General features: G+C 58.5%; 1 protein-coding gene across 2 annotated transcripts; it reads right to left on the bottom strand.

Annotated features, from left to right (window-relative positions):
- EPHA2 (EPH receptor A2) lies at positions 1-27,906 on the bottom strand. 2 transcript variants are annotated; one of them, XM_024554261.4, is made up of 17 exons: positions 27,680-27,906; positions 22,876-22,943; positions 20,386-21,055; positions 11,861-12,016; positions 11,420-11,752; positions 10,807-10,922; positions 10,232-10,385; positions 9,658-9,757; positions 9,158-9,213; positions 8,765-8,890; positions 8,486-8,671; positions 8,230-8,291; positions 7,903-8,112; positions 7,528-7,677; positions 6,542-6,735; positions 5,782-5,937; positions 1-957 (listed from the first exon to the last, which is right to left on the bottom strand). In XM_024554261.4, exons 1-17 carry the CDS (start codon positions 27,759-27,761, stop codon positions 852-854), a joined length of 2,925 nt encoding a protein of 974 aa, XP_024410029.2. In that variant the 5' UTR covers positions 27,762-27,906; the 3' UTR covers positions 1-851. The 2 variants fall into 2 exon arrangements, with proteins under 2 accessions (XP_024410029.2, XP_053776432.1); XM_053920457.2 differs by lacking the exon at positions 27,680-27,906 and adding an exon at positions 26,862-27,057.

A 27,906-nucleotide genomic window follows, 5' to 3' on the forward strand; every position in this document is an offset into this window, starting at 1 on the left:
CAAAGCCAAGATCAGCATAATCTATCTGCACCTTTATTCCAGAGCAGAAATAAGTCATTTCCTAACAATAAATATAAAAAAGTAATAAATTAAGGTTCAAAAAAATAATCAACAAAACAAAATCATTAACACTGATGGAGTAATGATATTGTCGTAAATCGGCAAGAGATGGATGGACCGACCCCCAGCCTGGGAGTGTCTGACACTGGCTGTCCTCTGTCCCAAGCCCTGGCCGGGCCCCCTATCACACACACATTCTCTCCACAAAGTACAAAATATATATTTAAAAAACCTCAACACAACCAAGCATCCTGGGAGGGCCCTGTGGAGGCAAGGGCTTGGCCCACGGGGGCTGAGGACAGGGCCTGGGGGTCTGCAGAAGGCACTAGAGGGTGGGGGAACTACTTTGGGTCTCACCCAGCAGAGTTTGCTGTCTGTCCTCTTCTCCTGAGAGGGTGGGGCTCGACGTACCCTGTTCCTGTGGCCACCTCCCGAGACGGCGAAAGGGAGGCCAGTTTGGAAATGTCCCACGCGTACGTCCAAAGGTCTCTGCGGGGCTCCCACCTGCCCCAGGACACTTCATACACGTGGCGCCTGCTAAGTGCTCGGCTGGCTGTCCTTTGTGGGCAAAGAAGCCCCCCGGCCCAGGATCCCTGAGCGTCTCCTCAGTTCAGGCCAGGGTGTCTGTCGCTGAGAGCCGCCCCCTGCCCCGAACAGAGGCCTCAGGGTGGCACCAATGAGAAACAACTAGAAATAAATAAGGTCCCTCGTGGCCAGGCGCAGGGCTGGCAGGGAGGCCACAGTTTCTTCAAGTATTCTTGGCCGAGGGGCACGCAAGGCCCTGTCGAAGTTCAGATGGGGATCCCCACTGTGTTCACTTGGTCCTTCAGTCCCAGCAGGCTGTAGGCTATACGCTTCTGGTGGCCGGGCAGCCGCACCCCGATCTTCTTGATGTCACTGTGGGTGGGAAGGAGAGAGGGAGAGTTAGGGGCTGACGTGAAGAGGCGGGCAGCTGTGGGAGGGAGGCCAAGGCGGGGAGAAGACGAGGCAGCCTTGGGGCCCTGGGGGAATGTGAGCTCCAGTTAGGCAGAGGCCTCCCTATACCCAAAAGCTGGCTAACCTGGACAAAATTAAGAAAATTACACAAGCACCAACTGTGAGCAGTTTTTTCTTTACACCAAATTGGCAGGATTATCTATCTGTGAGGCAGGCGCTCTTTTCATTTAAAAAAAAATTTTCAATGTATTTTTTCCCCTTACCATTTAGTCCCCTTATATCCCCCCCCACGCTCACTGTGTTGATTGGAAGCCTGAGGATCAGAGAGGTAAAGTGACTGCCCCAAAGTCACACAGCTAGGAGGTGGAAGAGCTGGGAATCAAACCAGCTGTGGACATCGACTGCATTCCCTCTCCCACCTCAAGTCTGTCCCCGCTGTCCCCAGCTAAGGCTTCCTCCCAGTTTGGAGGCCATCCACAAGGAGGGGCAGGGACCCTCTAAGGCTGATGCTCAACGGTCTCTTCCCAGCCCTCAACTCATTCCACCCCCATTCCCTCCAATACCTGCTGAGGGACCGTGAAGGTCAAAACCCTGCTGGTCCCTAATGAGAGGGGCTTGCAGGTGTTTTCCCTTCAGCACTCTCAATTTCCTCACCTGTGCAATGGGATACTGGTGTCCACCTGGAGGGTGGGAGACCCCGGAAACTGGTGGCAGAGGGGGAAGGCGGCATGGGTGCCAGATAGAAAGGTGTGCCTGGGAGCCCACAGCGCTGCACCGCACCCCCATGCCCTTCCATCCCCTCATAAAACCACCTATGCTTGCGGAGCCCTGGAGCGGGCCGGCTATTGCTCACTCTGGGAGTTTTCTCCTAGGCAGTCCTCACCCACCAGCCCAAACCCATGAAAACACCCAGGTTTTTACGGGCCGTCTCCTGGCTGTAAATGGAGCTAATTATATGGTGCAAGCTCCCATGGGCAATTCCGGAGACATGACTTTCCCACCGGCTCTGGGAGCCCTCGGAGGAGTGCTGAGCGGGGAGGGCACACCTAGGTGAGTGGGGAGGGTGGCTCAGGGACCTCCAGGAGGGGCTGGCGGCTCCCACTGCAGCAGGAAGGCCAGGAGTCGGACACCTGGGAGAACTTCCTATTTGCTGCAGTGCCACTTCGAACCTACACAGTTGGGGGTATTACAAAAGAAGAGCTGTTTTCCCCGCCCCTAGGGGTCTCATCGTGTGCTCCCAGAGAAACATTGGGGGGAAAGGTAGGATCCTGGCCCACCTCCAGACTCCCTGGCCTTGCCGTTCTGAAGGTGTGGCAGGGGGTCTGCATTTTATCAGCCCCCGAAGACCCTGATGCATGGTCTAAGAACCTGTGGGCTCTGTGAGCTACAGGAGGGCAATGGCTGAGCTCTGATCCCCTGGGCCCATCCCTCAGCCCTGCGCCCTCCCGAGGTCTAGGAAAGGCCTGGTACACAGTAGGTCTTCAAGGAGTGTCTGCTGAGTGAATGAAAGAATGAATCCTTTGGTGGATACTGAGCCACCGCCCGGGCCGCTTCAGGCCGTCACCCAGGCTGGCATGGGTCACGGGACAAGGTGGGAGCTGAGGTTGCTTCCGAGGCCCAAAGCCCATCTAGGAGGCAACAGCCCTGAGCTGGGAGGCAGGAGGCCAAATTCTAGGCCCGGACTTCGTCGACGCCTTGGGCAGTGCTGTCCTGTCTTCCGGCCTCCGTTTCTTTATAGGTAAAATGAAGGGCTTTGAGTAGATGCCGGTGAGCCACCTGCCCCAGCCCCATTCCCTCTCAACACAAAGCCCCCCAAGACTCCCCTGCTCATTTCCTAGCCACAGAGATGCACCTGCCTCCACTACCCGCTCGGGGGTCCAGGGCCGTCCCTCCCATCAGCTCCCATCATGGGGGTGAGGAGACGCATGGGCGAGGCCACCGTTTCCAGGGCACTTGCAATGCCAGTGCTGGCCCCAGGGGATTCAAAGGCCACACACACCCCCAGGGAGCACCTACTATGTGCCCCCTGGACACAAGGAGAGGGGGGTGAGAAGTGGCCTCACGTGCCTGATCATCCATTCACGCAGCAAGCATTCCATCAGCGCCAAGCCTATGCTGAGGGCATGCGGAGACCAGAAGACCCATCAGCCTGTCCCCACCCGCTCAGTGGACGCTGTAGGCAGCGACCTCAGACACTGAACGGGGCCTTTTGTGAGGATGAACACTTTTCTGGGGTACAAAAACCACTGCTTTCATTTGTTCCTCAAAACCATCTAGGCCCTGGCTGGTGTGGCTCAGTGGACTGAGTGCCGGACTGTGAACCGAAAGGTCTCTGGTTTGATTCCCAGTCAGGGCACATGCCTGGGTTGTGGGCCAGGTCCCAGCTGGGGGCGTGTGAGAGGCAGCCAATCAATGTTTCTCTCGCAGCACATCGATGTTTCTCTTCCTTTCTCTCTCCCTCTCTTCCCCTCTCTCTACAAAATAAATAAAATCTTAAAAAAAAAAAGAAAGAAAAAGAGACCACTCGGAACCACTAGTCTGGCTAGAATCTCTGTGACTCCAAAATAACAGCGTGGTGAGTGTCCCAGCTGAGAAAAGGCAGCCACTGCAGGACCACAGGGGACCGTGCAGTCTGCCCCTTGGGACGGGTGTAGGAAGCAGGGAAGACACAGGGCGGGGAAGGACCTCGAGGCCTAAATCTGGACCCCGCGGAGAAAGAGCTGAATTCTCCTGAGACCGGCTCAGAGCCTCCCCCCGGGGTCCACAGCATGGGCAGACACAGCCTTCGGGTTGAAGAAGCGCTTTGAGATCCCCATTTATCTCATTCATTTCAAACGAAGAGGGAGGTAGCGATGGTGTGAATCGGCCAGACCCCAGCTCTGAGCACCAGTGGCTGGGTGGGAGGAGGAGGGAGCGTGGAATGACTTCCTGCCTTTATCCAGGCCTTTTCAAAACACAACACGCACGCACACACACTGAGGCTCCATCCATCCAAGACAGCCCTGTCCCTGCTCGTGGGAAAGGAACTGGCCGAGGAGCACCCCGGGCTATTCTGGGAAGCCTTTGAGAGCATGTGTTTCCTGTAAGCCCTTCGCGTGCCCTCAGCCCTGCTCACCCATAAGAGAAGCCGCGCGCTGTCCTTGGTGGGAGCCCCCGGAGGAGTGAGGGGGGCTGTTCCAGGATTCCAGGGACAAGGAGGGGGGCCCAGCAACCGGGCATTGGCCCACGGGCTGTGGGCAGGAAGCAAGGGTATAGAGGATTGAGCCCCTACTGTGTACCAGGCGTGTGATCTGTGTTTGTACCCATGCAATCCCCACAACGGGGAAACGAAAACCAAGGCTCAAAGATGGAGCCAGATTTGGCCAAGGTCACCTGCTAGGAAGTGGCAAATGTGGCACTTGAACCCAGCAAGCTTGGGACCCTGCAGCTGGCTGGCAACCAAAGACATCCTGGGACCTGTCTCCTCCCTCCCCCTCTCCATGTCTCTCTCCGGTCAGCTCTGTCCTCTCCAGACGCCCATCCCCAGCCACCCCCTGGGACGGGCCACGGCCTGGTCTCAGAGGCCTAGACTAGCAATTTGGAAGCCCAGCTGAGCGGTCTTCAGAGGCTCTGGAGAATGTTCACGGACAGGCCCAAATCCCAGAACTTCTGTGACCTTGAACTGTGGGAGGCTGGGGTTGTCCCCTGCATGTGGTTCCCAAAACCTCCCAGCCCTAGGGCCCATTCCCTCCATGACCCTGGACCCTGTACAAGTGCGGCCATTGGGGGACATACCACTATTTTTAGAAGCACAAAAGGCTAAGAGGATAATGTCTCCTCCCTCCTGGGGTGGGAAGACGTGTCCCTGCCAAGGCCATGCTGGGAAAGGTCCCTGCTGCTGGAGCTGGGAGGAGAGATGAACTCCCACAGGACAGCCTGACAAAGGACAGACCCAGGACTGGACAAGGGTAACTGGCACTTCTTGTCAGGCTGGAGCACGGGGATGACAGCCAGCCACGTGGGGAAAGGTGCCGGGGAGAGGCTGGCCTGGGCCCTTTCTCCTGGGCATCGCCAGGGTGTCCAAGGGCACTGGCCATTTCTTCTCAGCATCCTGGAGAGGAACACTGCCTCTAACAGGTTGTGTGACCTTAGGCAAGCTATGTAACCTCGGAGCCTCAGATTCCCCACTTGTGAAATGGGGGAGTGATAATAGCATCTATTCAAAAGGCAAACAGGGCACTCGATCAGCAATGGCTGTGAAGGGAAGTCATCCTTTTCCCAGATTCCCAGCTATGAACCATGTGGCCTGAAGAAGGCCATGTAATCTCTGAGCCTCAGTTTCTCCACTGAGGACCTCCGTGGTCCCTGAGCTCTGGACCCTGATGGACCACGGCTGGAATCCTCCTTGTCCTTAGTGGCTGCAGGACCCTGGACAGGTCACTGCATTTCTCTGTGTCCGCTCCTCACCTGCCCATGGAGAACACTGACGGGACCCGCCTGCCGAGTTAGCACGGGGGCTGATTCAAGGGGCTCACACGCGGGGCCAGCACGTGGCCCATGCACCATACATGCAACTGCTGTTATGACAATTACCATTATTTTCCCTCTCTGGAAAAAAGACGCCAGAAGAAGCGGTAGCCAAGCAGAATTGCTGGCAGCCGGCCTGATCTGCCCGTCCTGCAAAGCCTCTCTCCCCAAAAGAAGAGGAGAAAGAAAGAGGAGAGGGAGGAGGCTGGAGAGAGGAGCAGGTGGGCCGTGGAACTGGGAGTGGGAGCAGGGGCGCAGCACAGGGAGAGCCCGACTCACTCGTTGGTCATCTGCACCACCTTCTCGATGGCCGTGTAGCCGGCCGCCAGGAAGTGCTCCGTGTACTGCTGCATCTTGATGGACTCGAGCCACTCGGGCACCGTGCGGAAGGGTACCCCCTCCGAGCCGCTGGTGCTGGGCAGCCGGATGGACACCCTGCAACACAAACCGCCCGCCCTCCGGTCAGGGGTTGAGCACCCAGCCCTCCCTGGGCCCTGAGCCTGCAGCCCCCTAACCTGGGCCGTTCACCCAGCTGCCCTGGGCCTGTTTCCTCATCTGGGCAACGGGGAAGCCAAGTCAGGTAGGTTCAGGGAGACAGCCTGGCATGTTGGGAGCACCCAGGGTTTGTAGCTTACACTGCCCCGTTACCCCACTGACAAGACCACTAACCACGAAACAGAGCAACGTTAACAGAGACTCAGCTGCCTAGAGGCACAGTCCCAGCCTGGCCACTTGCCAGCATGGAAGGTACTTAATAGCCCGGCCTCAGTTCTTCATCTACAAAAGGCGGATGATTCTGGGCCCACCTGTATGTTGTTTAAATGAGTTACAACATGTGAGGGCTGAGCGCCATGCCCGGCACACTTACCACAGTGCTGGTGGCTGTAACTAGTGGTACCCGAGCCAGCCCCTGTCCCCTCTAAGTAAAGCCCACGCATAACTTCTGGGCCCCTCGCCCACTCACCCTGGCTGGCCACGACACCAAAGCAGCTCAGGAGTAAAAGTGGGGTCTGCCACAGGTGGAGGGCATGGGACTCACCGGGGGTCAAAGTCAGCCAGGGTCTTGAGGGAGTCGGGAGCTCGGATGAGCTTGTCCAGGATGCTGACAATGTCGGCGAACTTGGGGCGGCGGGCCCGCTCCTGCTGCCAGCACTGCATCATGAGCTGGTAGATGGCGGAGGGGCAGTCCATGGGCGTAGGCAGCCGGAAGCCGTCGTTGATGGCTTTCATCACCTGGCAGGGGAGCGGCAGGATGGTCAGGGTGCCTTCACAGCCACCAAACCCATGCAGGTCCCCAGGGGAGCACCAGTGCGTGGAGGTGGGCAGAGGACAGAAGGGGAGCCCCAGAGACAGACGGGATGGGTCTCCTTTCTTGGGGCGACACACAGCCTTCAGAGCCACACAAAGGGCAGGTGCAAAGGGGCCATCTCCAGAGTTCCATGGAGGAAGGGACTCCGGCCCCGGATCTCTCACAGGGCACCCCAGGTGGCAGCCACGCTGGGCGCCCTGCAGGCAGCCTCCCTCCAGTCTCTAGACATCAATACTGTAAACTGCCTCCTCCGGCTGGAGTGCTCTTTGCCTCCTTGTGTCCCCAGCTGCCTCACTGTGTTTTGTCTCAGCAGAGACGTGACCTCCTCTGGGAAGCCTTCCAGACCTCCAGGCTGGGTGAGGCACCAGGCATGTACACACACCCCATGTGTCCACACACGCATGTGTACGCAGGTGCATGTACACATGAATGTACACGCATGCACGCACACGCACACACAAACACGCACGTACACGCCACAGACTGGTTCCCTTGTCCTTCCATTCACTATAGTCAGAGACTGGGTCTGGAGCCCCGCACAAGGCCTGGCACACAGTAGGCTTTCAATAAACACGGACTGAACAAACCCATGGATGGTCTATACCAGATGAACGCTGGCCCCCTAAACTCTTCTCTGCCTCGCCCTTGGGGTTTGGGAATGAGTGAGGAGTTTCGGTTCAGGCCCAGGGCAGGCCTGGGCTGGGAGAGGGGGCTACCTCGTGGTTTGACAGCTCCCAGTAGGGCCGCTCGCCGTACGTCATCACCTCCCACATGACAATGCCGTAACTCCACACGTCGCTGGCCGAGGTGAACTTGCGGTAGGAAATGGCCTCCGGGGCTGTCCAGCGGATGGGGATCTTGCCGCCCTGCAGGGGACCCAGGCCCAGTCACCACTGTCCCCTCTGATCGGCCGCAGGACTATTGCAGCCAGACCAGGTTTTGCTGTCGGGGCCCCTCCCCCTACTCTCTATGGCACTCTTGCCTCCTCAGGTCCACACCCAAGGTGTGCAGGTGCGAGGACCCCATGCAGGGCCAACGCTGCTTCACCCTCAAGCCCCCCACCCTGGTGGTGACAGCCCTCTGGCACTCACACTGGTGGTGTAGGTGGCCTCAGGGTCGTCCTCCAGCACGCGGGACAAGCCGAAGTCAGACACCTTGCAGACCAGGTTGCTGTTGACGAGGATGTTGCGGGCAGCCAGGTCGCGGTGGACGTAGTTCATGTTGGCCAGGTACTTCATGCCGGCCGCGATGCCCCGCAGCATGCCCACCAGCTGCAGCACGGAGAACTCGCCATCCTTCTCCTGCCGGGGCACAGGCTTCAGCCACCAGCCACCAGCCACCAGCCACCCCGAGCCTAGCAGGGCACCCTCATCAAGCCTGCTGCCACAGGTCCCAGCCACCCCAGCCCACGCCCTTACCCGAAGGAACTTGTCCAGGGCCCCGTTCTCCATGTATTCAGTGATGATCATCATGGGCTTGTCTGTGGGGGTGGACACAGGTGTAAGGGGACAGCGCCGACAGGGGCGTGGGCACAGTGGTGGGTGTGGATGGTGTGGGAACAGCCACAGACAGAGGCCCCGTTTGGGGACCGTAGTGGGTGGTGCCTCTCCACTCCCCTGTGGGTCAGGCCCTCCCCAAGGGCCCCCCAACCACACTCCTGGTGACGAGGCTCACATTTGGAGACGACGCCCTCCAGGCGGATGATGTTGTGGTGGCTGAACTGGCCCATGATGCTGGCCTCGCTGAGGAAGTCCACTCTCTGCTTCTCTGTGTAGCCAGCTTTCAGCGTTTTGATGGCCACAGGCACCTCCTTCTTCCCTGATGCCTTCAGTGTCCCCTTGTACACCTCCCCAAACTCTCCTACGAGCCAGCAAGGGGGAAGAGCGCCCTGGTCAGCCCAGACCAGACACTCCCAACCCACTCCAGGCCCCTCCACAGGCGTGCCAAACTTACCCGCTCCAATCACCTTCTGCCTCGTGACACAGGATGGATGGATCTCGGTGGTGAACTTGAGCACGGCCTGGTTGGGGTCCTCATATGTGTGGGGGTCCACATATGTCTTCAGGGGCTTCAGTTGTTCTGGAAGGGGAAGGAGGGCTGGGTTACAGGCAGGTCAGGGAGGGTCCCTAGGAAGGGTTGCCCTAAAGGAGGATGAGGTGGCTCCACGACCTGGGGCCAGGAGACTGGGACCAGACCGTGGGACACGGAGCTTCCAACTCAGTCCCTTTGCACTGCTGCGGGAAGTCCAGGGAGCGCCCTGGCTGCCAGCTGCCCCCTGTCTCTGCCATGGAGCTAAGGGGGCCAGTGGGGACAGGGGGGACGGGCACAGAGGAAGCTGTGTCTCACCTGACTTGGAGAAGTAAACGTCCTCCGAGGACTGGCGGGTCCGCAGGCTCTTCCTCCTGAGAACCCCACAGGGACCAAACACACAGGGAGGTCAGCAGCCTGCTCTGGCCCTGAGTGGGGACTGAGTGTGCTCAGCACCCTGCCCAGTTGGCAGAGGGCACAGGGAAGGCTGGGGCAGGGCAGAGAGGAAGTGAGCAGGCGGGCTTGCTCCTTGGGATCTATGCCCTGTCATGGCCAAAACGAGGGCTTTCCTCATTAGCGCTCTCTGGTGCTTCCTGCCCACGTGTCCAGGGGAAGTGTGGACACACCGTTAATAACAAGAGCAAAGACAATGACTGCTGTGCCCCAGGCCCCTTCGGCATGCTGGGAGCTGGGCTGAGCACTTCATAGCTCCTGGCATCCTCACACCCCCCGAGGCAGAGAGCAGATACCATCAGCCCGTTTTCCAGACAGGAAACTGAGGTCCCCACCCGTCTGTGTCCCACCTGAACCCAACGAACCTGCGGAGGATGAAGATGCCGATTCCTGCCAGCACCAGAACCATGACGACAACGACAACAACTCCGCCAATCACCGCCATGTTGGCAGATCCTTCCGTGGCTGTCGGGGGAGACCACCCGATGACAAGGGTGCCCCCCAACACCGACTCCACACTCCCTAATGCACCCAAGGCCCACTTCAGGGACCCAAGACATGTGCTGAATTCCTTTACTTGTGGTGGTTCATAAGGGTCTTTATTCCCATTTCACAGATGGGCAACGAAAGGCCTCTCCGGGGAATACAGTGGGCACTCCTGGGTGTGTGGGATTCTTTCCACGAGGGAGGATTTGAAGTGGGTCTGCCAGTGCCAACGCCCATGCCTGTCCCTCCCACAACAACGCCCCTGGGCCCCCTCCCACCCAGCCCTCAATTCAGCCCCTTCCCCAGGCTGTCAACCCACACAGGGCTGCCCCAGAATCAGGCTGACCAGGAGGGAGGGTTTCCAAGTCTTCTGACCCATTTCCTCCTCTCAGGATGTCCTAGCTGCACCACTCCAGGGCCCTGGCCCAGCTCACACCCTGGTGCCTGACTTACGCAGCGTCTGGAACTCGTGCACCTTGCTGCCGGCCCCCTGGCCCTCCTGCGTCAGCGCCTGCACTTGGACCAGGTAGGTGGTGTCCGGAGCCAGGTCGTCCAGGGTCACGGAGAAGTCCTCAGTGCGGCGCACATTGTAGCTGTTGGAGTCCCCCTGCGGAGGGCCAGTGGGTGCAGAGGCAGACGATGAGGGCCGGCAGGAGCCTCGCTCAGCCCACCAGAGGCCACTCCAGCTTAGCTCGCCTATGCTAGCGAACTTGATGCTCCCCTTACAATGGAGGAAACTGGGCTCAAAGCAGGCACAGGCAGCAAATGCACAGCCAGGACTCAAACCCCGGTCTGCCTGATCCCCCAAGACCTGGCTTTTCCCCAACCCCCAACTATCTCGTCTGGCAATTCAACAACACTGTGCCTTCTCTCCCACAAATCTCTGCTGTGCTGGCCTGAGAGGGCTGACTCAGGAAGAGCCCAGACCTCAGTCTCCCCATCTGCAGAATGGAGCTTCCTTGGATGGCTGTTGCACAGGGAGCATCTATGTGATCAGCTGGGGCCAGCCCTGACCCTCTGTGAGTTACCTTCTTGCGGTAGGTGACCTCGTACTTCCACACACGGCTACGCTGTGGCAGGGGGATGGTCCAAGACACGCTCAGCGAGGTGGTGCTGCGGTCATCCAGCTTTACCTTGGGGGGCTCTGGACAGAGCAGTGGGTGTGGCAGGGGTGTGAGGAACCGCCCGGGGCGGGGGGCAAGTGCCCCCAGACCCATCCACAGCCCAGGCTCTTAAGAGCCCAGCCTGGGATTCTTCACCTCCCGTTCCAGAGCATGGAGCCCCGGCCCCCCACGGCCAGCACAGAGGTGCCCTGAGAGCATTTATAAGGGCACAGATACTAAAAATAAGATAACAGCCCCCTCCTGCTATCTCCTTTCTGTGGGCCAGGCACCGTTCGAAGAGTCTTACACAGAAGAATGTATTAAGTCTTCTCAATAGCCCTGTTACCCATCCCCATGTTACAGGTGAGGAAACTGAGGCTCGGAAAGGTCAGGCCACTTGCCCACGGTCACAGATCTCCGAAGCGACTCCAGAGACTGCGCTTTTAACTACTTGCCGCTGCCCCTCTGTGAGCCCTTGGTGGCTGTCCTCTCCCCGGAAGCCCCACCTGGGTGACAGCCACCACCAGCAGGTCCTCACCTGTCTGGTTGATGCTCACGCTGGCGGTGCGGATGCTGCGGCTGGCCACCAGGTCTGAGACGCCGTTGCGGGCCTCCACGGCAAAGGTGTAGTTCATGTGGGGCTCCAGGTCGCTGACTGTCACACTGGTGCGGGTCAGCATGTCCGGTGGCTCGGAGTAGCGCACGCTGGCCTCACACAGCCTGCACTCGCCCGACTCGGGCAGGCACTGCTCACAGGTCACCTTGTAGGTGATGTCTTCACGGCCTCCGTTGTCCAGCGGGGGCGTCCAGCGGAGCTCCACTCTGGCACCCATTCCCACGGCCGTGAGGTAGCTTGGGGCAGAGGGCGGGCCTACACAGAGGGCAGAGGGCAGAGCTCGAACCCTGGGAGTCCTGGACAGGGCCACTGCCAGCCCACACCCACCTCAGTGGACCTCCCGACCCACCACAGCAGACTCACGTGTGCAGGGCGTGGAGAGCAGGTCCTGCGGGGCCCGGAAGTAGCCTTCCTCACACTCACAGTAGGTGGCCCCCTCGGGGGATGGCAGGGTGTGTGCTGGGCACTCCAAACAGGGGCTCTCGGATACCTCAGACTTGAAGAATCCAGACAAGCAGGCTGGCAGAAACAGGGAGGGACAGCACTGGGGTCAGCCCAGTCCCACCACAGTCAACCATTCCAACCCCTGGCCATGGGGCCCCACGCAAGTCACTAAACCTCTCTGGGTCTGCATTCTCACACGTACAGCGTCTTCTGATGAGAGAATGCATGGCCAGTACCCAGCTCTCACTGGGCACTCGGGAAATGCCTCATCTTCTTGTTCTAAACCTTTGCACCCCTCCCCACCGGCTCTTGCAGGAAGCACCACAGCCCTGAGCCGGGCATTCAAGGCCCACGTCTCACTCTTCAGCTTCCTACGAGTCCCATCCCACACCTGGCTCCGCACTGGACAGGGCACGCCGCATCTCCTTGAATCTGTGCGGACCAGCCCAACGGGCCCCCACCTGGACTTTGGGCTGCCCCGGGCAATAACTGTGTCTTCTTCACGGTTTGTTTGGTGACTACCACGACCACCTTGACGGACTGGTCAGGCACACCAGCTCAGGGTGCCACCCCTGCAGGTGCTCCGCTCACTCAACACCCAACTGCCTTCCCGTCCGAGGGCCACCAGGAAGCAGGAAAGGCCAGGCCCCGAGCGTTTTCTCTGGATCTGTTTCCAGGACCAAGTCATTTCCGCCGCTCACAAAGGCAGCCAGGAAGCAGCTCTTCCTCCCGCCATGGTGGGTCCTGTCCTGGCAGGGCCGGGCCAGCTAGGGGCCCAGGCACCTGACTCCAGAGGCTTCTTCCTCCCACTGCCCTATCCTGCCCCTGGCCCAAGCTCTGTCCTGGACTCACAGGCAGGAAGTTGCCCAGATACGAGGCGTACTGTGCAGGGCCATCTGGATGGGCCAGAGTGGAGTGGGGTCACCTTAGGGACCTCTTCTAGAGCCCTAAATTACCAACACCCTCCTTTGACCTAATCTGTGGTGAGGGACCTGGGGCACTTCCAACCCCAGTGTCCTGGTCCTCTATTCTGTGCTCGGCCCTGTGCCAGGCATGGGCCCTGACCTCAGGGAGCCGGGGCCTCTGGCAACGTCGGCCATGAAGGCGTGCGCAAAGGGCTAAGGGGGCAGAATCAACCGCAGCCCGAGGTCTGAGGAGCCCTAGACGAGGCATTTCAGCTGGGGCTTAGAGGCTGAGCAGTTCAGCAGGACAGAGATATCGGGAGGGTTAGGGTGAGAAGCAGCAAGACTAGAGAACTCATGAGTGGCTTCGTGGGCACAAACTGCGGGGAGCGGCAGGCAGCAAAGGCTGAGCGAGCGGTCTCTCCAGGAACTGGAATGAGAAAGGCCTTTCTTGCAAGGCCAAGGCGCTGGGACTTCGTCCTGAGGGCCACGAGGGCCTTTGAAGGTCTGGTGGAGAGGATAATGGCAGTCGGATCTGCACTGTCGAGAAAAATCTCGGACAAAGTCTCCCTCCCACCCAGTCCCCTATTCAAGCAGAGGTGGGTGGGGGCCTGGGAGTCGGGGGCAGGACTCAAAGGTCACTGGACAAATGACTTCCTGTAAATGACTCTTCTTATAGGAGGGACATGGGGACCATCCCAGCAGTCTCTCTCACCTCCTCCACTTGGACCCCAAACCTCAGCACAGGCCCCGAAACAGCTTGGGCACGCGCTGTAGGAAAGGGGGCTTGTCTAGGACAGAGGGGCCCTGAGACCCAACTCCTGCTCTGTGCTGAGCCTGGAGCCCCAATAACAAACACTGACCACTGGTTAAGCAACTGCTCTGTGCAGCTTCCGGGCCAAGCACTTGGCATTTGCTTACAATAAGCCTGTTGTACTTGGGCACTGTTACCATTCACTCCTCTTTGGAGGTGAGGAAACTGATGTGCAGAGAGGTAAAACAACCTGTCCAAGGTCAGCAAGCTCCTAAGACCCAAAACCAAAACCTAAGCCCAGGATGTTGGACTTGGAGCCCCTCTTCTTTCGCATGAGCGTCTCAGTTCAGAGCAAAGAGGAATCGATGTTCTGGAACAAGCCCAAAGAGAGAGGAGATGGGGCCTGGCCTGCTTCAAGAGCCAGAAAACCCCAAGACTGACTTCAGAGCAGCTGGAAAGGGAAGGGGGTACTCCTAACATAGGTCTTCTCACACTGGGCACACTATGTCCTATGCGAAGATAAGAGTGGAACCAGCCCTGGCTGGTGTAGCTCAGTTGATTGAGCATGGGCCTGTGAACCAAAGGGTCACCGGTTCGATTCCCAGTCAGGACCCATGCCTGGGTTGCAAGCGAGGTCCCCAGTAGGGGGCGCGTGTGAGAGGCAACCACACATTGCTATGTTTCTCCCTCTCTTTCTGCCTCCCTTTCCCTCTCTAAAATTAAAAAAATGAAATCTTTTTTTTCTTTTGTTTTTTTTTCTTTTTTCTTTTTTACAGCGCCACTCGGAACGATTACCAAAAAATGAAATCTTTAGAAGATAATAAAAACATAAAGAAGTTTAAAAAAGAAACAAAGAAAGAAAAGAGTGGAACCAAACCCAGGGGCGTTGGTTGGGGTGGCCAAAGAGGCCTCCTTCAAGCCCCAAGATCCTTCAAGTCTCCTACTGCATTTAAGAAATCCATGTGTATTTTGCATTCATCCTCCTATCTCTGAGGATACAAAACTACTCTCTCCTCTCCCAAATCTTCAAGTGAAAATGAGACTCTAGAAAGCTGAGCCACGTTTATCCCAGGATTTCAATTCCCCCAGAGGCTCTGCCTTGTCTGCCAGGGGCCTACACCCTGGGGAAGTGCTGGCTGCAGGAGGCCCAATCTCAGCAGGGATGGGTGCTCAAGGGCCTCTAGAATCACGATCATACCTTCCCAGCCCAGGTTCTCAGGCTGGGGAGGGGACCACGAGCCCCCCTACTCCACACCACGCAGCTACTCCCCAGCCCCGCCCCGCCCTGTGCCAGGAGGAGGAAGTGGGGGAAGAGTCAGGTTCCATTCTTTGGCCCCAGAGCCTGGGGGTGGCCCGCCTGTTGCAGGCAGGAAAGAGGGAATTTGGAGAGATTTCCGCTGCGGATGTGCCAGATAATACAGTGGGGAGGCAGCATCAACAGGGCATGTGCTTGCCTGATGAGAATGTGCTGCCCCCTCCTCCAACCACAGAGCTCCAGGGGCTGTCCCCGGGGCCACGCCAGAGTGTGCCAGCTCTCTGGGGCCTCAGAGTTCACGTGTAGGACACTAGCGAGTTCTTGTGTCCTCCTGACTTTGTCTGGTTGGATTTCTTGGCATTCTGGGCAGACAAGTGGGGACAGGGGTCACACACTGGGTGTTCACACACACTCAGAACCCAGCCACATATACAAGATACTCACTGTCCCTTAGCCAACCTGCAGACTCCTATGCACCCTTCAATACCCAGCTTGGGGCTTATACAGCTCCTCCACATGACCCTTCCTGACTGCCCAACTGCTGGCTGCCTTCTGCCCCATCAGGGCATCTATTACTCAATCTTATGTTTAACAAACAGAAATTGAGCACTTCCTACGCATCTGGCACAACGCTGGGTGCTGGGATACTGTGGTGAGAGAGATAAACACTGTTTCTGCTCCAGGGGAATTCACAGCCTGGTTTTAGAGCTCCATCTGAAATTATTTCTGCACATATTAGGAGCCTCTATGAGACTGGCAGTTCCTGGGGAGCAGGAATGGAGCCCAATGGAGTCCGTGTCTGATGACCCAGCACAGGGCCCCGGCAGGCAGTAGGTGCTCACTAACGCCTGGACGGATGAATGACTACATGTGTGAGTGAAGGGCAGAAGCTACGCCGTGCACACTAAACATGCGCTCCAGGACCAGAGGAGTGAGCAGTGTTCTGGTGCCCAGGGAGACCCCGGGGGGGGGGGGGGAAGGCACACCAGGACACCCGCTTGCCTGGCCCAAGCACCTGGCTTTGGCACAGCTGTGGGGACCTTCTCTGGCCCCAGTCACGCGGCAGGCCCCGGCCACTCTGAGCAGGGGAACTAGGGCACAGTGGCTGCACCCTGAGTTGCACCCTGGTTTTTCCAGTTCCCAGTGCTGGCCCCTCAGGTGGCAGCGTGGGGTGACTCAGGGACAGACGCCCTCTAGTGTGACGCAAATCCAGCCCCTGGCAGAGCTCCTCCCCCCAGGCCCAACCACCTCCCAGGCTAATGGTGGTGAGGTCAGAAGGTCAGGGGGTCATGGTGGCAACTCACATGGGGCCAGTCACTTCCCCAAGCCATGTCTAGCTGGGGTGCACCACCGTAGCCCAAGGATGTGGACTTTGTCAATGACAACCCGTAAGTTACTGACCCAGCAAATGAGGGGAACTGGCAACTCCAGGCCCTGAGCTTCTGACTCCAGGGCAGGCCCCGTTGTCCCCACAGAAGCAGGTGTCCCCCTGACCCCGACGGCTGCCAGCACCTTGCCCCTTTCACACACACCCTGGGGAATTATCTTGGGGCGCATTCCTCTACCAAGCCATGATAAGCACCGAGGCTCCCCCAGTCTCCCAGCTTCCTGCTCTCTCCCTACCACCAGCCTTTTATCTCCTATTTGCTTTCCCTCACCTCCTTCCTTCCGTTCTGGGGACCCACTCACCTCCGGTGAGGGAGGGAGGGGCTTCCCCAAGGAGCTGCCAGCCCCTGAATTTGCCCCCAGTGTGAACTGAGGGTGTTGTAGACAAAGCAGGAAGAGTAGAGGGGGAACTGCCACCCACGGCCCACCCTCTTCTGCAGGCCAGAGGTAATTGCACAGAGCTGAGGCCTGGTGGCACTCCCCAGGGAGGGAACAAGCACAAGTGCACACAGAGCCCCCAGCCAGGTCCTGACAAAGCAGGGCCCCCGCCACAGCCCAGGGCCCCGCTGCCTAAGAACCATCTCAACCAGAGCCATCCCCTGCCCAGGGGATGCCTCCTCTGCAGCCACAGACCCCAGGCCAGGCTCGGGCCACTCGGGACGCCAGTGCTAGGACTCTGCTCCTTGCCACATGGGGTAAGTCACAAGGTCAGCAATCCAGGTTCTCAGACTGAGCCACAGCAGGAAGTCACAGGAAGTGGACCCTGCTCGTGGAGGCCCAGAGGGGACTCACCACAGTCCCACTGTTGCGTGTAGAAAGACACATACCAGATGTAAGTGGGGACAGTGCACTGCCCCACCTACACCAGGCCCCAGCTCTTTTGGCTACTGGTCACTGCTTCCATGTTCTGGGCCTCAGTTTCCTCATCTGTAAAGTGGGGATAAAGTCCTCAGCCCCACTGGGTTGTTTGTGAAGATGGAAGAAAACCTTGCTTGTGAAATGCTTAGCATGGTACCTGGAATGGGGTGTCCCTATGAACCAGGAATAGAGAAACTAACGTGGAGAGGGGATGCTCCCAAGGGGCTGGGCACCTTAAGAAAGCAGGAGTCTCCAAGGAGGGAATTCCCAAACCATTGCCACCCCTCCCTCCAGCTCTGGCCTCCCAGCTGCTGGGCTGAGTCTCTGGCCAAAGCCGCTGGCCACCTGCTCACCTGGCCGGCAGTCCCCATGGCAGAGGCGCCAGCCGGGGGGCCCGCCAACTCAGCTGCCAATGCCAGCACAGGAAGCAGAGCCGAACAGGGAGACAAAGCAGCCCCAGGGGAGACGACTGTCAGCCTGAGTGACTCCACTGTCCTCCAGGCAGGGATGGGGGACAGGGTGGAGGCGGCTGGAGCGGAACTGGCTCATTCCTGACATAGCTCCCGAGAGCTCTCCGGGCAGTGTGCCCACCTGTCCAACACAGCACCTGGGAGGTACCCCCCTTCCTTTGTCCATTTAACTCTTTCCTGAGCTCCCAACTTCCTGGGGAAAGACCCCTGAGAAGAAACAAACTCTGGGAATAACCTGGAGCAGGTGCTGGGTGACCTCGGGTACCCACGCCCCCTCTCTGGGCATGGTTTGTCATCAACAGAAGCCCCAGTGGGAGAATCCAGGTCTACAGCCCTGTGGAGAGTGGGGGGGGGGCATACCCTGCACCTCCCTCAATTTCTCCCTCAACATGCTCAGTGACCGCCCGCCAATTACCTAACCTCCTGCACCAGACCTGCCATCCTGGGGCTGCCCTGAGAGCTGCCCCTAAGGCCGAGAGCTGAGTCAGGGATTCCAAAGGAACTGGTCATTTCCCGCCCCACTTCCTGACCCATCCTCTAGCCTGGACACCGGCCTGGACTCAAATCCTGATGCAGCCACATCTCAGCTACGTGGTTCCAGGCAAGTCTCTGAGCCTCTCTTGAGCCTCAGATCCCTGTCTGTTCAATAGGATTGATAACAGTCTCTATCTCTCAGAAAGGTGGTGTGAACTCAGCGAGAGCATCCAGGCAAAGCATTTGCCGAGCTCGTGCCTGCCCTTGGAGAACACCTGTTATGGAAGTTACTGTTATTCTCTCTGTCAGCATCACAGTCGGCAGCGGCTGGGAAGAATCTGGAGGGGTACAGAGAAGGTGGGCTGGAAGTTCCCAGGCATACAGAGAGCCCCGAAAGCACACGGAAGGGAATTTTGATAGTGGGATCCCAAGGAGGGAAAAGCAAGGCAACAGGTGGCTGGCAGTTGAAAGGGTCCCACCAGCGAAGTCCAAGATTTGGCTCTTGGGAGCCAGTCCTCCCTACTGGGGCTTGCTAGCTCTTCACAAACAAAGCCTGCCAGAATCCTGACCCACCACCTCCGGAGGAGGGAAGGCCACCCCCCTCTTCCTGGAGAGGGCCCACCCCACCCCAACCATCCACTTATCTCCACAGGGCCTGAATCACCAGCCTGTGGAAAGTTTTCAGCGGCCCCTCACCCCCACCCCCGCATTCTTGTGTGAGGATGTCATGTAGGAGGAGTCTGCTCAACCCACTGGGCTGCCTCAGCTCCCCCCCGCCGCCCCCCAAATCCCACGGTCATTGTCTGAAACAGGGAGTGTGCACTTGAGGTTACCTAAATCAGGAGGCAGGGGGGCCACCTCACTCAGCAAAGGGGAGCTGGGAGGACCACCAGGTGGTAAGAAGGGCAGGAACAGAGATTACACCACAGGCTTATGGCCGGAAAGGTTCTGAGGGATTTTCTCATCCGAGGGTTTGCAAACTGTGTTAAGCAAGGTTCTGAGGATCTGTTTTAGGAGACAAGCGTTTTAGGAGGCCTATCAGAAAGGGGTGCAGTCTCCTCCAACACTTTAACCCACTTCATCGGTTGTAGGATCATCCATGGCTAAAAACCAAGTACAAAGTCAGCTGTTCAACTTAAACTTCGCGTTTTATTGGCAGGAAACCTGAGGCCAGAGATGAAGAGAGATTTACCCAAGGTCGCCCAGCGGGTAGGTGCGACAACTGCAGGGACTAACCCCCAATTTCTCAACGCCCTGCTTATCTCAGCAAAGAAGCTCCCAGAGAAAGGGGATGAGCTGGCCTTCCAAAGGTCAGCCCGCATTCCACAAATGCCCTGCCCCACAGCCCTTTCCAGAAAAAAAATCACCCATTGAAAAAAACCCACGTTGCTGTAGAGATTTCCGCTGTCATAGGCCCTGACTGTGCCAAGCCACAGCCTCCCCACATGAGCTCGCCAATGCCCAGGTCCTGTTCCCAGAGACAGTCTGAGTTAATCGGCTCCCTCTCTGGGCTTGATTTGTCACCAGCAGAAGCCCCAGTGACAGAATCTGGGTCTATAGCCCTGGGGAGGGTCCGGGTGGTGGGTAGACCCTATGTCTCCCCTCCACCTTTTCCCCTGCACAGGCATTTTTCAAAAGCTCCCCAGGTGATTCTTATGTGCAGCCAGGGGATATGAATCCTGTGTCCCATTTACTTACCGCCATGTACAAAAAAGGAGCTGGAGACCCAAAGAGGTTAAGTGACTTGCCTAAGGTCACACAGTGAGTTAACAGAGAAGGGACTGGCCTTGGGACTCTCCCTGGTGCCCACAGTGCTGGCACACATGCAGTCGATATTCAAGACAGTCTTGTGGGATGGAACAAAAATAACAACCACACTTAAAGCACTGACGTGTCAGACACTGACCTAATCACTTTACGAGCATTAAGTCATTTAATTATCATAGCAACTCTACAAGAAGGGCACTATGTCATCTCCATCCATTTCACAGAGGAGAAAACTGAGGCACAGAGAGGTTAAGGAACTGGCTTAAAGTCACACAGCTCATTTAGAGCTGGGATTTGATGCCAGGCATTCTTGTCTTAGAGTCCTTGCTCATAACCTCCATACTAGCCTCAAATCATTCATTTCTCAATTCATTCATTCTCAGCAAATGAATGAATCCAGTTATAAGCGAAAAACCTAAAGTCCAGGAAGGCTTTGCAATTTCCACCAAGTGAACCACTGCACGTCAGAACAGACGACCTCACCATGGTCCCACGGTCTCAGAGCCCAGAGTAAGGCCTGGGAACACGTCCTCTACCCCAGCACCCCCTTTCCCTGCCACCCCTGCACCGTCACTCACCCTGGCAGGCATCCTCCACCTTCTCGTACCCTGCCTGGCACAGGCACTGGCCGATGGGCACCAGCCATTCGCCGTCGACCGCACAATGCATGCGGGGCTCGTCCCCCCCGGGGGGCACCACAGCGTGGTCCACACAGGTGCCAGCCACGGTGGCCAGGGAGGGTGCATCAGAGCCTGCGATGGTCTCGGGGAAGCGGGCCAGGCCCTGCAGCTGCTCGGGGCACTTTTTGTAGTAGACTCGGACAGAGAGCAGCGCCACGCAGGCTCCAATGTCCTGGAAGGCCAGGTAGAAGCCCTTGCGGGTGAGCGGCCCCACAGAGCGTTCCTCCACGTTCAGCTTCACATGGCGGGCCTCGAAGTCACTGCTGACCGTGATCTCGTCGGGTGCGATGGTGTCGATCTTGGTGAACTGGCGCTTCTGGAAGTTGGTGCCGTAGTCCACGTCTGACTCGGCGTAGTAGAGGTTGAAGGTCTCCTTGCAGGAGCTGGCCCCCCCTGGGAAGCTGTTACAGTCACGCACAGTGAACTTGAGCTCGATGAAGATGCGCTCGGCCTCGCCGCGGTACACCCAGTTGGTGCGGAGCCAGTTATCCTGGTCGCCGGCTACCACATTGCACACGGAATACATGTAGATGGGCACGTCATCCATGATGTTCTGCATCAGGTCCCACTGCGTGGGGCAGACAGGTTAGTGCGGGCAGGTGCCCGGGGGCAACCTGAGGCCCAGAGGCACTGCCCAGGCGGCGGAGCTGGGCATCAGGAAGACACCTGTCAGTTCCTGCCATCCTCGTTCTACAGGGAAGGAAACTGAGGCCCTGAGAGGTGCTGCCTCTCACCCACGCACACCAGAAGTACTGAGCCAGGAGCTACCCCCCGGTGTTTCTGACCCCGATGCCATGGTACTGACCCTGTACTGCAGACTGTGAGTTGGGGCTAGAGACTGGGGGCCCTGTGCAACCTCAGCGGGATCACTGAAGCTCGCTGTACCTCGAAGTCTACATCTGCATACTGGGGACAAGATCAGCTCACAGAATCGCTGTGAGGATCAGCGACAGAATGTCTACACATGTGAGCACACTGCCTGGTGGAGCAAGACGGAAGAGCGGTCAGGAGGCAGCTGGCGGCAGCAGCGTTACTGCTCGCTGTGTACGTGTGCGTAGGTGAGTGTGAGGGGCAGGGGACGAGGTTAAGTCAGAAGCAGCAGTGATCCCCCATCACGCAGGTTTTGGCTTTGGGACAGATGAGTGCATCTTCTTCCCTCCTCAGAACAAAGCTCAGCCTCCTCCAAGAAGACTTCCCAGGTTGGGCCAAGTGTCCCTCTCTGGCTCCTAGTCTCATGTCCCCTTTGTTGCAATACTTGGCACCGACATGGTAATACCTACATTTGGCTCCCATGCTAGATTCTGAACTCCTTGGGGCAGGGACTGTGTCTAATTCATTTCTGTATGCCCAGGGCCTACCTGGAACAGAGCAGGTGCTCAAGAAAGTATTTAATGAATAAATGAATGAATGAATGAATGAAAGCAAAGGGGCCAAGGAGAGAGGCCTGGGCTGCACTGTGTGACATAGGCCAAGACCGCAAATGCCCTTAGGCCTCAGTTTCCCACTTTGTATAATGACTAGGTTAGATTAAATGGCCTGAGATCCCTCCCAGCTGGACATTCCAGAATCCTGGAAATCCGCTAGAGCTATACCCCAGGCCTCCTCAGAGCTAAGGTGACTCGGGAACAAGCACCTAACTCACACAGATCTGGCCCGCAGTGGGAACTGTCCTAACTAGCCCCCTGGAGATACACTTCTCCCTGGCTAAGGGCCCCAGGACAAACTCAGCAAGGACAAATCCATTATACAGAGGGGGAAACTGAGGCCCCCCTCTGTAGAGAGCAGCAATATCTTCCTCAAGAGCACATGGTTGTGTCATGCAAAGCTGGAGGAAGGACCCCAGCATCTTGCCCTCCAGTCCTGGTCCTAACAGTCCAGAGCAGAGGGTAGAAAACTTGGGTGGGGGTGAGGCAAAACCAGCTCAGCCCAAAGCAGGAAGGGGAAGCAACAGCTAGGGGAGCAGAGAGAGGGGCCCAGCAGTAAGGAATCTGATCCTTTTCCTGGCTGGGGGCCGTAGGCACCTGGGAGCCACTGCTCCCTGTCTCCCCCTCACCCCTCACCTCCTGCACTGGAACCTGGAAGACACAGGGGAGCCTTTAACCCCTTCCCTCCCAAGATGGTCGCCCTGACCATCAGCCTTCAAAGGCATCCAAGGGTCTCTGCTCTGCTAGGGCCTTCAGCTGTCTCCCAGCTCTTTCCACCTCTCAGGTGCCTTCCCTACCACCTTCCAACCCCCAGCCCACCCTGGGATGGCTACCTCTAAGCCTGGTGTGAGAAGCAGGACACTAAGTATGAGCCCTGGCTGAGCTGTTTGATGTAGGCTGGCCCCATCCCCCCTGGGTCTCAGTGTCTCCGTTCCCATGCCCCCACCCGACCCTGAGGCCTTACCCCTTTGCCATATGGGTGTGTGAGCCAGCCGAGTTCCCCTTTAGCTGCAGCAAAGTCCAACAATACAACTGGAAGAGACAGGAGAGGAGGCCAATAAGTTTGGGGGTATCTCTATGGGTCAGGCCATGGTAGAAAAGGTGAGAGTCCCCCAGGATCCCCAAGAACCCTTGCTGGCTTCCTCAGCCCTCAGAGAGAAACCTCACTATATAGGGTCAACCATATCCAAGAGACTCACCCCTTAATAAATAGGGAAACAGAGGCCCAGGGAAGGGATGGGACCCAGTCAAAGTCACAGAGCAGGTTGGGTGAGGACTAGGCCTTCTATCTCCTAGGCCACAGCTCCAGTCACGCCACCCTCTCTGTCAGCCTCCAGCTGGGCACAGCAGGACAGAGCTCAGCCCAGCGGGGGGACAGCAGCTGGGCAGAGAGCTGGGGCCAGCAGGGTTGGGCTGTTAAGTGACACCATGCTGCCGTGTCTGCTCCCTGGAACAAGGCCTCTGGGCCACACTTCACACGCAAGCAGGCTTTGGGTGCTCTCTGTCCACTTCTGCCCATCCCCTGCCCCCAGCATGAAAGACCCTCAGCCCCACCTCACACATATGTACCCACACACATGTCTCCTGGCACTCCAGGGAGGGAGGGCTGTTAGCAGGTGGGAACGGCTCCAAGGAGGGGAGGGGGAACCAGCGGGGGGTGTCTGGAAACTGATCTTCCCACCACAAAAGCCACAGAGCAGGCGGGATAAAGCCCTGAACCCACAGGGGCCTTTAGGAGGGGCCCAAAGATATACACAGCTGGCAAGGTCCCCTCCTCGGGAAAGCCGCTCTCGCTGCCCTGTCCCTCATCCCCCAGCCACTGCTCGGTCACGGATGCCTGTGGGGCCAGGAATGGAAACCCTTAGAGGGGATTTCCAGGCCCAGAGGGACCAGGTTTCAGGACAATGCTGTCCCTAGAGAGGCAGCTGGAACCTGAGGGAGGGACTCACTGCCAGGGGCTTCCTTAGATCTAGCAGCTCCCATCCATCCACCCTGGCTCTCTGCAAGGCTCCATGGCGGCAGCCAAGTCCCAAAACCCTGGGTACTGCCCCTCCTCCATTCCCAAGTAAAGTCCAGGTAGCTGCCAACAAGTGCCACCCACCCTGGAGGACGAGGAGACTGGGGAAGCTGAGGCATGGAACCTAAGCAAGGTCCCCAGACTCAGAGGGCAAAGCCCTAACTTGGAAAGGGTAAGGGACCAAGTACCCCTTCCTTTGGACCCCGGAGCACAAGCAATATGGGCCTAAGAAGCAGCATGCCTGAAGGCCAGGACCCGGGAGAAGGACTCTAAGGGTGGGGCTCCAGGCAGGCAGCAGAGTGGGGCCTGATTTGGAGAGAGGGGTGAGGGGGGTCAAGCAAGGGACTTGACAGGAGTCTCCGAAATCCTTCCCTAAGGTGAGACTGCCCGGCTGTCCTGACTTACGTCCTGGGTGCGAGGCACTACCACCTGACTGCAGACCAGGGCCAGATCTCTCTAGGAAGGGTCAGGCAGCCCAGACAAGGGATCGGAAATCCGATGTGGCACCTGCCCCAAGCCTGTGAGGGCTGGGTAGGGGGGCTGGAGGGTGGATGGGGCAAGGATATGTTCAGACATGCCCAGAGCCCAGGCTTGGAAAACTCACTAACTCCTCTAATAAATGGAATGTTCCGGCTACACAGGAAGCAGTCTGGAGGTTCCTGGCTCCGGCTGGGTGGGTCGGAGGACGACAGGGAGTGCTCCTCACAGTCCTGCACAGCCCTCCCCAGACAGAGAGGAAGCTGCAGTCCAGGCCCAAGGGAGGGGGATATCGGCTCCCAGGCACTGAAGGGTTAACCTGACACAGAGGGACCCCCACCACCCCTGCCAGAGGCTCCTCTTCCAGCCCCTCGTCCTGGCTCTAGAAGTATCACAGGGCTCAATCTGAGTGGACAAAAAGCCTTCACACAGGAAGGAGCCCCCTCCCGGGAAATTCCCTAGAACCGATCACCAGGAACAGGAGCCCAGCCCTGTCGGCCCCTCCGCCCTGACTCGGGTGCGGCTCTCTCCTCAGCCCTTCCAGGGACTGAGGCACCTGCTTCCCTGAAGGGGGGGGGGTGGTTCTGGGGGCCCCTCAGCTTCCCCAGAAGGCTTCACTGAGAGGCCTGGGCTGGGCAGGGCTCAACCAGGAGCCCTGGGTCCCTCACCCCAGCCCCAGGAAAGCCTCCTTCTCTGCTTTAAGTTCCATCATCACCGTCGCCCTTGTAGGTGCAAATGCAAAACTACGACCCACTCCCCTAGTGTCACCTCCCTGGCTCCCCATCCCTCCTTAACCAAGACTGGCTAAAGGGGTAGGCAAGAGACTCTGGGGGAGCCTTGGCCAGTATGGCTCAGTTGGTTGAAGCATCATCCCATCCCATAAACTGAAAGGTTGCAGGTTCAATCCCTGGTCAGGGCATATGCCTAGGTTGTGGGTTCAGTTCCTGGTAGGGGCACATGCAAGAGGCAACCTATTGTTTCTCTCTCACATCAACGTTTCTCTCCATCTCCCACCCTCCTCTCTCTCTCCCTTCTTTCCCCTCTCTCTCAAAATCAACCAGCATACCCTCAGGTGAAGATAAGCTATGTGGGGGGGGGGGGGGGTTGAAGAAAAAAAAGTAGGCTCTTACAGAATCAAGAAGCCAAGGACTTTCCAGGCCTCCTGAGCACTCTCCAGGCCTTTTCCCATCAGCCACCTCAAGCCAGTAAGCCCGCTACCCCTGCCCAGCTATTCCTGCTGCTCGGGAAAATCCACCATGAAACCACAAGGCAAGGGGCCCTGGGCTCTGGCAGCCCAAGAAGCCAGATGCTCAGATCTGACCCTCACTGTGCAGATGGCCCTGGCTGGTGAGGGCTTGGGCCTCCCTCAGTTTCCCCTTCTGAAAGATTCAGTGTCTGTTGAGAATCTAACAGGCTCCATCTGAGTCTCCAAATGCAGCCTGGCTCCCCTACTCACGGGGAGGGGGGCGAGAAAGAAGAAGGGTACTGAGCAGCAGCCTGGGTTAAGGTGAAAGGGGCACGTGCGTCCTCTCCCCTGCAACCCACCCCTAGGCAGATCTACCCCATCCAGCCTGGATCCCAAAGAACATAAAACAGCAGCTGCCAGCTGGGCCATCATTTCCCGACACCCCCCCCCCACCCCCCACCCCCCGGGGCCAAAGGCACACCTCCCTGCTGGAGTCGTTCACAAGGAGTGACTCCTGAAGCCTGCACAGAAACGTTGCCCCGTCCCAGGGCTCTGCAATACACACCCTGTCCTCCCCCACCCCATGGAAATAGGGGGCTCGTCATCCAGGGCTCAACACGGGAACACAGGGACAAGGCAGCTCCAGGCTTCCAGGCTGCTGGCTGGGGCGGCAGGATAACAATCGCCCAGCGGGGACAGGCCAGCCTAATCCCCCCGCCCCCACCGGCAGCCTTTGAGAAAGGTCTGTAGTGATTCCAGCTGTCTCTCCCCTTCTCTCCAACCACAATCCCCAAGGAAGGGGGAGGACCAAAAGCTGATGGAGTAGGGGGTATGGAGGGTCACAGAAATCCCTGCCACCCATGCCTCCTGTAAGTTGGGTACCAAGACCTCCAGACTGATCTGGGACAGAATGCCACCACACACCTCCTCCCCCAACAGCTCCCGCTCTGATTGTACCTCCCAACTTGCAAGAGCCAAGCCTCCAGCCTCAGTTTGGTAGGTGGAAAAAGAAGGCAAGGCTCAAGGAAACTTCTCACAGGGCCAGGGTTTCCTCTGCACTTCCCCCTGGTGGAGCCTGCGGAAGCCTCCTGCTCAGGCAAGCGGGGAAAAATTGTTCTCACTTTTGGAAACTGAAATCGGCCTCTGCTGGCTGGACAGCAAGATCCTTGGCCGCGAGCAGGAGCCCCCATTCTCTCTTGGACCCTAGCTGAGCGGCAAAGCCCTCATCCACGCACCAGCCAGCCCAGGGCAAAGTCTGTGGTCCCCTCACCCAGCGCCATTCTGGGAGCTCCGGGGCGGGGGGTGAGTGATTCAGTCCTCAGCCTCGGGTGCCCGGACACCTTGGTGGCCGTGGGGTGATGGCTCCACACCTTGCGAGGCCGCGCCCCCACCTGCCGCATTTCCTCTTTCTGAGTCACCCACTTGCTCAGAACGCTTGACTTTGGGACTTCCTGTCCGCATTCGCGGCCGCGAACCTGCCCCCCGAGCCTGGCAGTGCGGGGTGGGAAGAAGGAATAGTTGCGCGTGGGCAGACTGGCCCGAAACTCCCCTCGCGCTCCCGTCCCGGACTGGAGGGAAAAGGGGGCGTGGAGAAAATCTCAGGGAGCAGGGACTTCCGCAGCGTGCTCCCCGCCAGCCGAAGCCCCCTCCCCAAAACGAGGGGCCTCCACAGAAATGCCTTCGCAAAATCGAAGCAAACGGGTTAGTGAATTCAGGTCACCAAGAGGCTGAGTCCGCGCACGGAGAGCCCTCCCGCCACCCCATTCTCCAAGAAACCCCCGCACCCCGCCAGGACGCGTTCCTGAAGCCGCCGCCGGGGCTGCAACCACGCGGCCCGTGTCGCGTTCCCTTCTCGGCGGCCTCCGAGCTCCCCGCTCCCAGGCCGCTATCCCTTAGACCCCGCGGCCCCTAAAACCCCGGGAGGGGGGTCCCAGATTCGTCCCAATCGCAGCCCGCGCGCCGGGACCCAGCGGCGCCAGGTCCGTTTCCAAAGTTACGCGCGTCGAGGGACTCCGGGAGGCGCGGAGGTCGGGGAATCCGGCTGCCCGGGCTGCGTCGGGCTGGGGCGTCCGCCGGGAACACACTCACCTTCCTTGCCCTGCGCCGCGACGGCGCCCAGCACGCAGCCCCACAGTAGGGAGAGGCAGGCACGGGGCGCCGGACGCTCCATGCCGCGCTCCTCGCTCTTTGCCCGATCTGTGCTCGGCTCCCGCACACCCGCACGCCGGCCTCGGGGTTCCGCTCCCTCTAGCTGCTCGCACGCAACTTCTGCACCTCCTGCCCCAAATCCTTAATGGAAGTTGGGTGAGAACCGG

Source organism: Desmodus rotundus, chromosome 3 (genome assembly GCF_022682495.2).
Source record: "Desmodus rotundus isolate HL8 chromosome 3, HLdesRot8A.1, whole genome shotgun sequence".
NCBI lineage: Eukaryota > Metazoa > Chordata > Mammalia > Chiroptera > Phyllostomidae > Desmodus > Desmodus rotundus.

Bases quoted from the DNA above. Each gene is read 5' to 3' on its own strand.
- EPHA2 (XM_053920457.2), bottom strand. From the start codon at position 26,991: ATGCGGCAGGTGGGGGCGCGGCCTCGCAAGGTGTGGAGCCATCACCCC. The intron at 8,292-8,485 runs GTGAGCCTCGTC...CCACCCCCACAG, and splicing joins GGAGGGCGTCGTCTCCAAAT to ACAAGCCCATGATGATCATC. The intron at 958-5,781 runs GTGAGTCGGGCT...TCCCACCCACAG, and splicing joins GTGGTGCAGATGACCAACGA to TGACATCAAGAAGATCGGGG.